The sequence below is a fragment of the Eretmochelys imbricata genome, chromosome 2 (assembly GCF_965152235.1).
Source record: "Eretmochelys imbricata isolate rEreImb1 chromosome 2, rEreImb1.hap1, whole genome shotgun sequence".
NCBI lineage: Eukaryota > Metazoa > Chordata > Testudines > Cheloniidae > Eretmochelys > Eretmochelys imbricata.
Window position 1 is genome coordinate 2,448,951 of NC_135573.1, and position 16,453 is coordinate 2,465,403.

Here is a 16,453-nt window from a genome sequence, read left to right on the forward strand (position 1 = left end):
ACATCCACCTGCCACCAACACACAGTTGATTCTAGTTCCTAGTGTCACCTAAGCTGCCCACTGGCAGTGGGATGTTTTGGTTATGTTGACAGCTAAACCAGGTTACCTACTTCTTTTTAAACTTCTCTTGGCTTGAAAGACTGTTAAAGTAGAGGACCTAGGAGGAAGTTTAAACTATAAATGCAAAAACAGTGTGTTAACATTTGAGCTTTAAGAGTCTTGCTCTTCTCTTTTTGGCACTGATAAAGTTTTTAAAATCTTGGTCCAAACACAAGTTGTAAGTTAAGAAAATTATGTCTGTCAGTCATCCTTTCATATTGTTGAGTCCTTTGTCTTAGCCCTCATTGTCTTCTGACAGCAATTAATTGTGTTTTCTTTCCTCTGGTATCAACCCTTCTCCACTACAGCCCAACTCATTCCAATTAATAGAAAACAGCCCCATTGCCTTGCGCTATGATCTGATATCTTGAAAACTCAGAGTTTGACTTGATCGTTATTGGATAAGATGTAAAACCAAGGCTCATAACTTTAACCTTTCAATGATCATTTTCTTGAGAGAGTGAGCGTTAATTCTGGTGTCTTTAACTCCAACTCATTCAAAATGTAAATCACCCTCTAGTTTTACTTGGATACAGTAGTCTTAATTTCCAAGCTCAAATAGTTGTCATTACTCTTTGCTGTTAAATAGCTGCTATGTTCCATTCCAGAACTGGTTCCATTTCATAGCTGCGTGAACTGAGCCCTCTTCATTCATATGAAAGCTTTTGAGTAGAAAGAAAGTACAGTATATAAATTTAAGGTGATGGTTATTAGACGGGGGGAGGGTTCCATGTATACAGCCCAGTAAAAATTTTGCATAGCACTTCAGTCTGTTTTGGAAACACTTTAAATATACCTTTGTCTTGTATGGCTGCTTTAGAGTTGCTTCCAAAAGTAGATTCAGTGTTTGTAGTGAAAGTTAAGACTGACCCACATATGTTGCAGGACATCTAAGGCCTAGTCAACATTAGAAACTTTTGCCAGTATAATAATCTCACTTAGATGTTATTTATTTTTATTTTTTAAGTTTTTTATATGGGCAAAAGATCTAGTGTACACACACTTATACCAGCAAAAGCACTCTGTATCTACACTAGGAAGATATAAGCTGTATCTATACAAGGAGGGTTTACCAATACAAACCTTCTAGTGTAGATAGGCCTAAGAGCACATGGTTTGGAGACCGATTTAGTTCATTTTGCATGAAATGTATGCTTAGATTCAGCAGGTATCATTCCAGAAACGTGGTAGGTCTGCCTTTGTAGAGTGAGGATACAAAGCTGGTATCAGAGTTCCCTGTTACGCCTAGTGTTGAATGTAAATATTTTACACGTTTATGGAGCGCTGTGTTTATGTTTGTCCTGTGTGAAGACATGGCGAAAGAAAGATATGATCCCTACCACACAGAACTTTTGTTCTTAAATACACGGACAGTGCAACTAAGAAACAATATAGCAAGTTACCTTGAAATGATCTCAAAGGAGGGCAGAGTTTTGATATTGTACTCTATGCTTTATAGCCCAGGAACGAAGCATATTAACCCCGCAAAATAATCCATATGCTGCAGTGCCCTTTGTTGGGGTGTAAAGCCATTGTGTACTGTTTGACAGTAACAGTCCAATTCAGTATATAACAATCAGGTTTTTAGGTAACTTAGAATTTGCCATTCCTCAATCTTTTGATACTTTTTCCTTTCATCACTTAACTTTATTTCCCGTAAAATGTCATGGTGTATCTTGCCCTGATTTGTCTTCAATGCTCATTTCCTTTTTTTTTCCTCTATACTTCAATGCTTTTTTATACCTTTCTGTTTCCCTGTGTTTTCACTGCCTTGTTTCTTCATCTGCTTCACTCAACAAACAGGTAGAAAAAGAGTTATATGCCACATATCACTTTAAGGACTGAGACCTCAATGCACATTCCTGGATCCTTCAAGAAAGGCTCTAGCAAGAGGGAAGCCAGGTCTTGTCTGTGTTTGTGCAGGAAAGGGAGCAGATTGGGTAAAAAGCAGGAAAAGAAATGTGTTTTTCTCCCCCCCCCCCCCCCAAAAAAAAAAAAAAAAAAAGAACGAGGAGTACTTGTGACACCTTAGAGACTAACAATTTTATTTGGGTATAAGTTTTTGTGGGCTAAAACCCACTTCGTCGGATGCATGCAGTGGAAAAGAGTTAAGGAAGCAAGAATGGCACAAACCCACTCTTCCCTTGCAGATCGCTTTTAAATTACGGCTCTACTTTGAAAAGTAACTCAGTCAAATGGGATTGAGAGATTTTTATGACTCTTTTCTCAGTGAGTTCCATATAGACTTTGCTCATCTTACAAGTAGTAACTTTTGTTTGCCAACTTCCACCCTGCAGATTCATCCCAGAATCTGAAAAATCACACTGGCTTCTTTCCTTCACACTTCACCATCAAAGATTTTGCAGGCTATACTCTGCCCTCACACAACCATGACTCTCTGTTGTTTTCAAATTAAGCTATTACATCTGTATAAACCCATGTTTTTCAATAGGTTTCCACAGATGAATGCTCATTAGCACTGTAATATAGACTAAGTAAACAATTATGTTGCAGAAGAAGGAAGAATCCAGTTTTCTATCCACAGATCTGACTTGGAGTGTATGCAAGGATCGGGTCTGTTGAGTAAGAAGGTACCACTTTTACATAGTCACATTTCAGAGTAGAATCCCACCAACAAAGCCTTTTTAATGAGGAGGGAAGCAGAGTGTTCATGAAGTAACTTAATCAGCAATTTGTTATGCTTGCAGCTCATAAATACTTTCTGCACTGTTGGCCAAATTCCAGGCCAGTCTTCAATAGACAGGTCAGCATGGAGGTCCTTCTCTACACTAGAAAAAGTACCCTTTGCTGAAAATGTCCAAAACCCTTCTCAGCTGATGTACAAAATGATTTAACAAAAAATTACCTTTTTCCCCCAATAATGAAGAGGAGAGGTCACTGATACAGAGTGATCTGGATCACTTGGTAAGCTAGGTGGGTGTAAGCATGCTGTATCATTGTAATATAGCTAAACGTATACCTCTAGGAATGAAGGATGTAGGTCATACTTAAAGGATGGGGGACTATATCCTGGGAATCAGTGACTGAAAAAAATTTGGCCATGGTGGATAACAAGCTGAACGTGAGCTCCCAGTGCAATGTTGTAGCCAAAAGGGCTAATTCACGTCCCTGGATTCAGTCTTTGTCCTCATTGTCTTGATGATGGCTGAAAATTGAAGCTAGACAAATTCAGACTGGAAATAGGGTGTACATTTTTAATGGTGAGAATAATTAATCCATTGAAACAATTTACCAAGGGTCACAGTGGATTCTCCATCACTGACCATTTTTAAATAGAGATTGGATATTTTTCTAAAAGCTCTGCTCTAGGAATTATTATGGGGCAGTTCTCTGGCCTGTGTTGTACAGGAGGTCAGACTGGATGATCCCAATGGTCCAAAAACCTTCTAGAGTAGATGGGACAACACTTTTTTGTGCCACTGTAGAAGTGTGGTGGTAACCTGGTGGAACATGTTCTCATCACTTGCTTTGTATAATTATTTAATTTTTCCAAACAACCATTCTTAAAATACAGTTGGAAGAGGGAGAAATGCGCAGAAAGATATTCTGGTACTGTACCATACCAATGCGGCTTACAAATAGTTACAATTTATGATCTGTGAAAGTTAACATAAAAGCTAGGAATCTGGAAGAGGAAGATAATTAACAGATAATATCTGCAAAATAATTAACAAGAGTAATACAGGGTTCCATCTTATGCTTTATCTTCACCCATATATGTAGACAGTAGCAAAATATTCATAGTCTTGTGGAGTAAGTGATCCAGTGTAGTCATCAAGATTGAGAGTCTTGTAAACGTAAGCCATGCTGCAAAACTTTTTCACAAGAAAAACATTAGTTGGGCTTAAACATAGAATCATAGAACTGTAGAGCTGGAAGATATCTTGAGAGGTCATCAAGTTCAGCACCCTGCATTGGGACAGGACGAAGTAACCCTACGCCATTCCAAAACCTTCAATAATGGGGATTCCACAACCTCCCTTGAAAGCTATACCGGAGCTTAGCTCCCCTTAGAGTTAGAAATCTTTTCCTAGTAGCTAATGTAAATCTCCCTTGCTGCAGAGTAAGTCCATTACTTCTTGTCCTGCCTTCGGTGGATGTGGAGAACAATTGATCCCCATCATCTTTATAACAGCCCTTAATATATTTGAAGACTTATCAAGCCATGTCTCCTCTTCTTCCCCCCCCCCCTTCTTTTCTCAAGATTAAATGTGCCCAGATTTTTTTAACCCTCCTCATAGGTCAGGTTTTCTAAACCTTTTATCATTTTTATTGCTCTCCTCTGGACTCCCTCCACTTTGTTCACCTCTTTCCTAAAGAGTGGTGCCGAAAACTGGACACGCTACTCTAGCTGAGGCCTCACCAGTGCCAAGTAGAGTGGGACAGTGACTTCCCATGTTTCATATATGACACCCTGGAATGATATTAGCCTTTTTGCAACTGCATCACATTGCTGATTCATATTCGATTTGGAAAAAGAAAAGGAGTACTTGTGGCACCTTAGAGACTAACCAATTTATTTGAGCATGAGCTTTCGTGAGCTACAGCTCACTTCATCAGATATCTGATGAAGTGAGCTGTAGCTCACGAAAGCTCATGCTCAAATAAATTGGTTAGTCTCTAAGGTGCCACAAGTACTCCTTTTCTTTTTGCGAATACAGACTAACACGGCTGTTACTCTGAAACCATTCGATTTGGAGTCTCCTATAACCCTCAGATGCTTTTCAGCAGTACCTCTGCCTAGCCAGTTATTCCTCCATTTTGCAGTTGTGCATTTGATTTTTTTCTTTGCTAAGTATAGTACTTTGCTTTTATCTTTATTGAATTTCATCTTACTGAGTTCAGTCTAATTCTCCAATTTATCAAGGTCATTTTGATTTCTAATAGTTTCCTCCAAAGTGCTTGCAGCCCCTCCCAGTTTGGTATCATCTGCAAATTTTATACGCATACTCTCCATTCTGTTATCCATGTCATGAATGAAAATATTGAGTAGTACCAGATCCAGAAATGACCACTGTGGGACCCCGCTAGATACATGTTTGCAGTTTAATAGCAAATCATTGATAAGTACTCTGAGTGATCTTTCAAACCGTTGTGCACTCGCCTTATAGTAATATCATTTAAACCACGTTTCCCTAGTTGTTTATGAGAGTGTCTTGTAGGAATGTATCCAAATTCTTACTAAAATCAAAATTAATTAATTCATGTTAAGTTTTCACTTTTTCTGAATTTGTGGTTACCAATGCAAATATGTTGACCACAAAGTAAGGCACAATTTTTTGACAGTGAGGATAACAATTGTTACAACTTATGGAGGCGGGGGGGAGGGGAGGTCTCAATCATTTGAAGTCTTTAAGTCAAGACCAGAAGTCTTTCAAAGAATTCAAAATAAGAGTATGACTAATTAATGGATCAAGTCAAAGCTCCATTAAAAATCAAATTTCAGTCTATGAACAGCCGTTTCTCCTGGGCAGTGCAGATCAGAAAGCTCAGGACAAAGTGCAGGAAAGCTGGGGACAAAGCTTTCTTTATCAAGGGGACCCAGGTAGGGAACAAACTCCCAGAGGAGATCCGGCAAACCCAGAGTCTGTCTTTGGTAAATGCTACCAAACTTTCCTCTCAAAAAAACCTTTCCACTGTAAGAATGATACTTGCAACACTGACATCTCTTTTACCCAATACGCTCCTGCCAGCCCCAAAATAGAAAATCAAATCTTAAAGAATTAAAAATAAAATCCTCTCCGAAGCAGAGTTTTATTTACTCTGAAAAGGGAGATGTCATCCCTAGTGGACTCCATGGAGTCTGTCTGCACTGCAATTAGGTTGACTGCAGCTGTCTATGTGCCCTAGTCAGCTGGCACCGGCTGGTTGCAGGTGTCTAACTGCAGTGTAAACATACCCTAAGGATTTCACTAATGATACTGATTTTGTGTGGAAGGTACTCAATACTACAGTGCTGGGCAGCAGTATAAAACTCTTTGGATGGATTTCACACTGTGAATGCCTCTTGAATATCATTTGGAATTGAGGGCAATGCCCTATGTGTCCATCTGAGAACACAGCCCCCATGTGGATCTTCTTGATGGAGGACATGGGAGGTCATTCAAAAGCTACTCTCTGCAACAGGTGTCTCGCTTCTTGAGTCAGGTTCACTTGGCTCAAAGTGAGAAGTAATCAGATATGGAATAAAGCTAGTTCCATTGCATTCTACCTTCTTCCTATTTTTAACAATCCTCCATTGTAGTTGACAGTCTTTTCTAACTACCTTCTGAGTCCATCTCAATCTTTTTCTCCTCTAAGTTGTAAAAGATAAGGAGGACTTGTGGCACCTTAGAGAATATGCATCCGATGAAGTGAGCTGTGGCTCACGAAAGCTTCTGCTCAAATAGATTGGTTAGTCTCTAAGGTGCCACTAGTCCTCCTTTTCTTTTTGTGGATACAGACTAACATGGCTGCTACTCTGACACTTGTAAAAGGTGTTACTGTATCTTGTGTGGACATTTTTAGGATGTGGGGAGAACCATGTCTTAGTTGTGTAATCTTTAAATTGTACATTTCAATTTGTTTCCTCTTTGGATCTAGTGACTTCTGTTTTCATAAGTTATATCTTCAGACCAATTAGATAACTACACTTGGTCATTCTTAGTTTTTTATATGAGAGCTGGCTGTCTGGGCTTAAAGGTTGTCTGATTCTTTAAAAAAATGTTAAAATGGCACATCTTAAGGCATAGACCAGCTGCCTGTGTGTATTGCAGATCTCATCTGCTTGCTTTGGCAAATTACTATAGTAAAAGCTGCAGTTTGAGACAATACATCTGTGGGAGAATGAATTGTATTACAGCAGAGCAGGTGTTCTGCTATAAAGTTAGGTCACTTACCATTAAAAAGACGACAATTCTAGTTACTCAGATTTACATGTTCACTTGAATCGACTTGAAATCTCATGGGAGTATGGGGTAAGGTTATTGATCTATGTTTCTTTAGTTTGAATTTCATGGTTTTCAGAGGTTTCTCTTTAGCCACTGAGAAGTGTGAGGCACCACAGAGGAACCTTAGCTCCTCGTTAGCAAAGTCTTAGGGCATTTAATTATTTTCTGTCTTGTGTATCAACAGTGGTAGTGAGGTAGAAGCCAGAAAGCTCTGTTGGATTTTTGGATCCCAGATAATATGTTTAGGACTACCAATTACAAAGAGTCATTTTTACTTATAAATTGGTCAGATTTAGGCTGAAAGTTAATAAAACAAGACCTCCTGATGTGAGAACATAACCAAACTTAAAGCTTTTTTAAAATAAAATTTTAATAGCCTCATGCCATTTTCAAATGACTGTCATGGTTGATCAACTTCCCTTTTGTTCAGATCAAGTTTAAGTGCTTGGTGTGATTCATAAAAGGTAGTGATGTTTGTTAAAATTATTGTGTGCTCATTCAATTTTGCTGTTGTCCACATCTGTGTGACTTCACCACCATGGGCTAATCTTAATATAGTAACATTTACATGGTACAATTCAGAGTGGAAACACAAAAAATGGCCAGTTGGTGTTACTTCACAGCTGCAAATAATTTTAAAAAAATCAAATTTTTAATTAGAGCTGTCACCTTTTTCCTAGATTTTGACTTTTCATGCTCATCTGTTTCATGGGGTGACTAATAATCTCATAGACTGAAAGACCAGAATCTAAAGGATGTTTCTCATAAACCAGCGCAAAAAAAATTGCAAATCTCCCAGTACAATAATAGATGACCTAGATTCTGCAGAGCAGCAGTACTTCTCAAGCTAAAACTAGGCTATTGTTTCAATAACCGTGGGCTACAAAGCTTTCTGCTCCACCTTGATACTTGGGCATAGCATCTTTTGGCTCTCTCCCTGGTTCTCGTTGTTTTTGCAGAATGCCTTTATGCCAGGCGGACTATTGAGGCTTCCAATGTACAACGTTAAACACAACTTATTATGCTTGGAGGCACTCAGCCAGACCTTTGTTTGTAACCAGGGCCTGCATGCTAATTAAAGTAAGGGTGTAAAACTGCTGGCTCACTTGGTGTACTTGTCCATTCCCCCAGGGCTGATTCAGATTATGTTGAATTCCAAGTTTTCATTTTAAAATGTTTCTGATCCAAATTGTGACAACAATGTAACTTTGTCTTAACCTGAAATATCTCTAAGAAATGCCTAATATGTATGTGCACTTTCTGAATTATGCATGCATATTGAATAATATATGTAATTGACCAAGTAAAACAGGGGTAGAAATAGCACTGGTCTTAAATGCCCTACGTGATTTCTTCCTTGCTGAGCAATGCTGAATGCAATAGTAACTTCTAACGTAGTTTTAGCAACTACAGAAAGGTCATTTTATATTTGATTTTTGTGGAAACCACAGACTATCGGATAGGAAGATATCCACTCTGGATCAAGGGCAGTGTTTGCCCCCAAATTTGTAATACAGGCCCACGAACCATAATTAAAAACCTAATTTGGGCTACTCTACAGAATAACAGGTTTCAGAGGAGCAGCTGTGTTAGTCTGTATCCACAAAAAGGTGCCACAAGTCCTCCTTTTCTTTTTGCGGATACAGATGAACATGGCTGCTCCTCTGACAGCTGTCTATGTGCACAGAGAACAGGAGACCATGGGCGTGACCATACACACTGTAACCAGAGTGATCGGGTAAGGTGAGCTATTACCAGGAGGAGAGAAAAAAAAACCTTTTGTAGTGATAATCAAGGTGGGCCATTTCCAGCAGTTGACAAGAAAGTCTGAGGAACTGTGGGGGGAGGGGGAATAAACATGGGGAAATAGTTTTACTTTGTGTAATGACACATCTACTCCCAGTCTCTATTCAAGCCTAATGTAATGGTGTCCAGTTTGCAAATTAATTCCAAGTCAGCAGTCTCTTGTTGGAGTCTATTTTTGAAGTTTTTTTGTTGAAGAATTGCCACTTTTAGGTCTGTAATCGAGTGACCAAGGAGACTGAAGTGTTCTCCGACTGGTTTTTGAATGTTATCATTCCTGACGTCTGATTTGTGTCCATTATTCTTTTACGTAGAGACTGTCCGGTTTGGCCAATGTACATGGCAGAGGGGCATTGCTGGCACATGATGGCATATATCACATTGGTAGATGTGCTGGTGAACGAGCCTCTGATAGTGTAGCTGATGTGATTAGGCCCTATGATGGTGTCCCTGAATAGATATGTGGGACATATCCTTGCAACAAAGCCCGTTGCCAACTGTGCCCACATATCTATTCAGGGGACACCATCTGGTCATCTCCTTGTTTCCAACTACTAAATTAGTGAATAGCTAAAAATATGTTAAATATAAAGCTAATGTTACTCTTCCCCATAAGCAACTGTGGTTGCCACAAGAATCTATTCTGTAAGAGGAGACGGTCTGTGTTATTGTAACTTGGAAGGGAGGCCATCCATGAGAATGTGAAGATACGGTCCAGCGTGTGAAAGTTTGAGAATTGCTGGCTTAGATGACTTATACTCCTCGCTACTTTGCGACTCTTCTTGTCACTACCACCTCATGCATTACTATTTAGTAATTTTGAAGCACTGCTTCTGTAGCATGCTCATCTCCAGTCAATCCACAGAGTGAGCCTGATCAGAAGGAGCCACCGTGTACTGTGTGACAGAGAAGAAAATTGCCATGGGACCAGCCTGTAGCACTTAAATTGAAAAAGAGTAACTTGAGGGAAGCTCTAGTCAGTGATGCTATGCAGTTCATAACAAGTCACTTTCATTTTGTGTTTTGACAGAGTGGAAACAGCTTCCATGTGTTTGACCAAGGCCAGTTTGCCAAGGAGGTGCTTCCAAAGTACTTCAAACATAACAACATGGCCAGCTTCGTACGTCAGCTCAACATGTGTAAGTACCTCTTAGGCAGTTCAAGAAACCAGATCATGAGGCCTACGCCTTTCTGCAGTGTTCACCTCCTCTCCTGCCTCTTTATTTAACTGGAAGGGCAGTATAGGAACATTCTGGATTGGTTGGGTTGGAAGCATGTTAGCTTTGAAGCTTCTCATTATCAGATTTGGTGGGAGGGGAGGGGATCTAAGTGCAGTCATAAGGTTAGCCTCTGCTGAGAAGAAAGAACCTCACTAGGACAATAATCTAATGCCTTAGAAAAGAGGAGCTTTCATCACAAAGTTTTCCAGGTGAAGCAGCCTCTAACTGGCTTCTCTCAATAGCCCTCATTCACATTTTGATATTCCTTGGCTCTTAGAACAAGAGCCCTGCACACTTTCCTTGTTTCACCTTTCACTAGCATTTCAGTGCAGACACCCATCCTTGCCTTGGGCATGTACACCCTGTAGCCAAGAGGGATCCCATCTGGAATTCTCCCAAACCTCACTTCCTTTCAGTTAGACTGAGCTCAGCATATTTGACAGGCTCACTGATTTCTTGTCCATTTCCTTAGGAGGCAGCTGCTGTGTAGGTCACTTTAAGACACTGACCAAATCTGACCTGTTTAAAATAACTTCAGCTAGATTTGGAGTCTCTCCACATCTCGTACTTGCTCTTTTCCATGGCTCTGTCCCCTCCCTCGCTTATGATCTAATGCGGGAAGGACAATGGGAGGCAGCAGTGCCCTGAAAAAGGGAGGTAAGAGCTCCTTGTGGAGAGTTCCCTGTCCCCTCCCAAAGAGAAGCATCACCAAAGAAATCCAAGCCTGCCATAGGGATGAAGAGCTCATAGAGTTGGTTACATTGGAGAATTGGACTCCTGTGCAACGACTTACCTCTACTCTTCTCCCTGGTCTGCTGTTGAAAGTGGAGCGGCCCGTCCCCTCCTCAGGAAGCAGAGCCAAGCTCCTGTCCTCTGCTGGCAGGCAGGGGACTGGAGGTTGTGAGGCCATTTTTGCAAGAGAAGGCAGGCTCATCCATCTGGCCAATGCGGGAGGAGGATGCAACTTGCTTTTTGTGGGGTGGCCACAAATACAGGATTATTTTGGAATAGGATTGACCTAAGCATCGGTGTGTATTAAGGCAAGTGCTGCCTCCTCCGCTTATGCTGTCAGAACCAGGGGGAAGTGAAGATAGTCCAAGAAGAAAGGGAAATGTTAGGGAAGCCTCATCTAATTATCTCCATGTTAAATTACATGGGTTAGGCATTCACCCAGTTGTCAGTTCCCTCCTTTTTCACAGTGGCAGGAAACAGCTGGGACAGAATCCAGAACTAGCGTGGCTTGTGACAGTGGGAATATTTTGTAATATTTGAGGCCTGTTTGTGCCTTAGTTTCTCCTGTATGCTGCATTGTTGCCCAGTGGGTGGGAAAGGACTGTTTTCTCTGAGCAAGCCAAAACACACAAGCTTGGGTGTCATCTTGTTGTCTGGGCATTAGACCGCATATCAGTGGAGCATTTTAGAAGACAATGGCAAATCCAATTGCCCGGACATTGACGCTTTGAAACCAACACCCCCGAGGGATGCTTATTTCCCCACCTCTCCAGCTGGGGAACAGTGCCCGGCTTCCCTGTGGAGTACAGAAGACTGGGGGGGTTAAATGTTGGCTGCTGGAAGGAGTTGGGGCTCTCACCTGGTGTCTGACCAAGGAGGTCAGATGGAGAGACAGAGCCTGAACCAAGGCGTTCACTACAGCTTGATTGGGCTCTGGGCTGACAGGAATGGACTATGCTGTAACCTTCAGTTCTCCAGACTACCCTGAGGACTTATTGTATTGGGTTCCAGTTAACTAATAAACCCACTGTTTTGATACTGTGGGAGTGTCCCTGCCAATGCTGGGCGAGGTGCAGTAATCCCTGCAGAGTGGACAAGTCTCCATCAGGAATCTGTCTCAGTGGGACTTGCTGAATGGAGCTCACCGTGTGAAGCAGGAGTGCTGAAGGCCCAGAGGTCCAGTCTAAGAAGGCACTGGAGCCACGTGGCTTACCTGGAGGAAGAGTGAAACCCGTAGCAGGTCTGGCACCCTGAGGGGGTTCCTCTGAGAGTCTGTTCCAAAGCTAGAGGCATAGCACCAATCGTGTGGCTCTGTGACATGGGTATGTTATTAAAAGTCAACAAATAGCATGTTCTAAGCTTCAATAGCTTTCACTCCCGAACTGTAACTCAAGCCTGGTCTGTGTAAACAAACTGTACTACAAACGGTACCAGTATAGTTAAAGCCATACAGCTCCCCTAGTGAGAATGCAATGTTAGCAGTATAAAGGTTCCTTCCTTCTGTAGGGAAGGGGAATGTGCTTTTTACTGATAATACTTTGCCCATACCAGAGGTTTCACCATTTATCTATTTCGGGTAGAAAAATTGCACCTATAACTTGAATCCATAAATGGTACAAACATTGTATGTAAAGCATTGGGGCCTTAAAGTGGAATAGAAGAAAAGCAAAGAAAAAGGATACTCTGAAAGACCAACCACAGTCAACTAAGAGCTTTCCATCCCCACTGCCAACAGAATTTTTTCTGGCTTTCATACTTGCATAGTCCATGAAACCTTACCTAATCTGTTATAGCAACTCCAGAGTTTTCCAGTGGTCTTAACCCAAACAATATTACTCCATAAGCAGAGCAACCTTGAAAAGTCTCAGAAGATAATGAGTCCAGTTCTCAAAACCAAGTTCACAGCATGCATCAGATGGTTCTTAGGCTAAGTGGCTTTTTTTTTTTTTTTTAAATACCATTTCCAGAGTTCCAAGGTAAAAAGTCCATAGGCCTGAAATCCACACCCCTTTTGTGTAGCAAGCTCATGTCGTGTCAGGTAGTTGTAATGCCAGGTTAGCTAGTCACTACATTTTGTCTTTAGCATGAGGATTGGACATTCTTGCTTTTACTGAGATGTATAATAATCTTCCTGAGATGCACTGCCTGGGAAACCATTCTTACTGTGAAACATCTGTACAATAGAAGTAGCTTTCTAATGCACTGGGACTGTACTCACAACTCTGTTCCAAAAATAAGCTAGCGCTCGAATGGCCTTCTTTGTAAATTCATCTACGTTTTTGGGTGCTGTCCCTTGATATGATGATGATGGAAAGTCAGGGGGTGAATAGGTCCCAGGGAGATAAGCCTTGACACGGCTTTAAATACACAGTGCTCTTCCTGAAAACAGTCTCTTGCCAGAATCCCTCTCACAACAGAGCTGAGAACAGGTGCAAACAATAACTTCTTGCTTTAGACGGGGAAAAATGTGTCCTAGTTAATTGTTAAAACTACAGCTCTTGCTACCATTGGCATGTAGGTAACTGAAGGGCCAGCCAAAACATTCTTAAAGACTGTATTTTTAATGACCGGTTTCAGGGTAGCAGCTGAGTCTGTATCTGTACGAGTTTTTTCATGAAGTTGATGGATTTAATATTGCTCTTGTTCTTCCTTCTATCTGTTGCAACAGGAATTGATTTATCTGGGGGGTTTTGGGATTGTGGTAGGTGGCTGTTAAATTTTTAAATTTATTTTAGCTAGGAGCGAAGTTAAAGAACTTGGACAAATCCAGACTGAAAGGTGATTTCAGAGTGTCCCAGACCAACTAGTCCAGTTTGCTGGAAGAAAAGTTGAGTTCGTTGGTTCCTGGATTAAAATTGTTGATTAGCGGCGGGTGTGCAGTGAGTTTATTGGAATCTGCTTGTTTGGTTTTCGTATTATAGTAAGGTGGCTATTGCAGTAGTATCTTTCTTGACTTGTTCAATGCTTATTTCGTAGAATTTTGCAATTCTATAATCTTGTGTTTCTCCCAAGTAACGTTTCACTATAAAAATATTATATTGGCCCACAGTGCAACTTGGTAAATTTGGAGTTCTCCTGGTTAGTGGCTAATCTGATTAGTTCATTGGGTCATGGTAACGTGACTAGTTTGGATTCTCTATCTGGCATTAGGACAGTAAATCTAGTTATAGTGTTGCAAGTAATCCACCATAAACATTCTAAGGGAAATATGGGGAAGCCTCCTCTTTTCGGTGCTAGCTGCTGTCCTGGGACATGGAGTTTTCATGGAAATACTCCAGAGTAGGAGCTGGCGTTCTGGGATGCAGGAGTGGGGAGTACATTCTGTTCAAAACCTGAAAACCATTTACTCTGTTCTCAAGAAATCTGTCTGTCCCTATGTTAATGCTAGTTCAATGGTCTCTGCAAATGCACTGTGCTGTCTCTTCTGGGGTCCAAGCTTGTGTTGCTTAGTGCTCCTTTTACTCTGAGAACATGCAGGGAAGTGCAGAACTGACGTGTGTGTGTACTGTAGCACTTCTTAAAGATCTCTAGGTCAGGAGTTCTCAACCTTATTCTTTCTGACACTCCCCCCAACATGCTATAAAAACTCCACAGCCCACCAGTAGCCCAGCAACTGTTTTTCTGCATATGAAAGCCAGGGCCAGCATTCGAGAGTAGCAAGCAGGGCAGTTGCCTGGGGCTCCATGCCACAGGGGACTCTGCAAAGCGAAGTTACTTTGGCTTCGGCCCAGGGTGGCGGGGCTCAGGGCCCTGGGCTACAGCCCTGCACAGCAGCGCTTCGGCTTTCTGTCCTGGGCCCCAGCGAGTCTAACATTGGTCCTGCTCGCGGCCCCCTGGTGGGCCCCGGATCCCTGGTTGAGAACAGCTGCTGTAGGTGACTTTGTCTACTCTTCCCTGCCAGGCCAGCAAAGCAGGAATACGCTGGGATTAGCCTAGAGACACTGCTTCAGGGCAGTCTGCTCAGCTTCCTCTCAGCACACACATACCTATATTTACCTTTTGGCTTTAAATTCTTGTGATAGGCTGCGACATAAAGGATGCCTTTCATATACCCCTCACCTGGAGGCTATATCAAGGATTAGCTTTAATGCTCCAGATGTGGGCTTTAGAAAGTATTCCAGTGTTGTTAGAAATGATGACAGTTTCATTACCTTTCAACACTAGTCCTTTGAATAACTATGGGCCATGATGTCTCCGTGGTTCATGACCAAGGTCTTTGGTTTCTAAGGATCACTTGAATAACAGAGAAACTGGCTAATGTCACTACAGTAATGTACAATTTCTCTAAATCATTTACTTGCTGCTGCAGTGCAGGAAGTTCTTTTCAACCACAGCTGTGGTCTAACTTAAATAATACTTCAGAGCCACCGTTCTTGATTTATCCTAGTGGTTTACAAAATTGGCATATTCCAAAAAAAAATTTTGCAGTGGACTTGTATGCTCTTGAGAGTGGTTTTTAGATGTTCTGAGTGTGTTTGAAGTTTTGAGTATATCACTGTTACCTCAGCTGCTCAGAAAGCACTTTTCAGCATGTCATTTCTTTCCTTCTCCCACCAAGTAGTAGAATTGCAATGTCACTTTTTTACCAGCAGGTCATATAACATCCATATCAAAAGTTACCCTTATAACACATCAGTTGTAACAAACCACTCAAAGCCAGGAAGTTCCTAGTTGAGGGCTCAACATTTTAAACGAACAGTATAGACCAAGTTGGTATGCTTGTTTATGGTTATTTTAATCCTCCTGTTTTGCAGGGGTGGGGAGGGATTGAAGCAAAATCCATTTCTGAGTTCAGTACAAAAGACCATCTAATATTTGTAGCTTTCTGCTGAAATGTCAAGATCATCCAGGTGTTTAAACCTCTCCTCATTAATCCTCACTGAATATGCTGTTTACATTTGCTGCCTGGAGTTCCTTCCTAGATCCTCTTCAGTCCAGCTTCTGTCTGTTGCACTCCACTAAAAGCACTCTCGCCAAAGTCTTTTAATGTTTTCTTCCTAGCCAAAGCTCAGAATCCGTATCCCATCCTCAGCCTGTCGGCCACCATTCACATCACTGACCATGCACTGCTTCTTGAAATCTTGTACTCCCTTGGCTTCCATGACTCTGTCCTCTCCTGGGTCTCCTCCTTCCTTCACAATGGCTTCTTCAGCATGTCCTTTGGAGGATCCTTCCTATCCTCCCTCCAGTTGTCTGTGGAGGTTCCACAGAACTCCATCCTTGGTCCCCTTCTCTTCTCCCTCTACACCTTATCTCCGAGTAGCCTCATCTGCAAACATCAATTAAACTACTAGCTGTTTACTTCTCTCCTTCTTGTCGCACTATTGAGTGGCTCACGACCATGAGTGCCTACCTCAGGAAAGTCTGTCAAAAACAGGGCAGACACCCCAAACTGGTGGTATGTTCTATATTAGATTTCACCAAACCAGTAACAAAAGTGACCCCTGGACCCCTATAACAATCTTACCATGGAGTCACAAACAGTCCCCCTAGACTCTCCAGTCTATCTTGCCGCTAGGGTGACCAGATGGCAAATGTGAAATCAGGACGGGGGTGGGGGGTAATAAGAGTCTATTTAAGAAAAAGACCCCAAAATCAGGACTGTTCCTATAAAATTGGGACATCTGGTCACCCTACTTGCCATCCAGA

General features: G+C 41.6%; 1 protein-coding gene across 2 annotated transcripts in view; it reads left to right on the forward strand.

Annotated features, from left to right (window-relative positions):
• Nucleotides 1-16,453, forward strand: part of HSF1 (heat shock transcription factor 1) — a 97,758-nt gene that overhangs the window by 4,273 nt on the left and 77,032 nt on the right. For both annotated transcript variants that reach the window (XM_077809635.1, XM_077809636.1), the window contains one exon: nt 9,883-9,991. In XM_077809635.1, the coding sequence (XP_077665761.1) occupies nt 9,883-9,991 (109 nt within the window). Of the gene's footprint in view, nt 1-9,882; nt 9,992-16,453 lie in introns of those variants that run through there.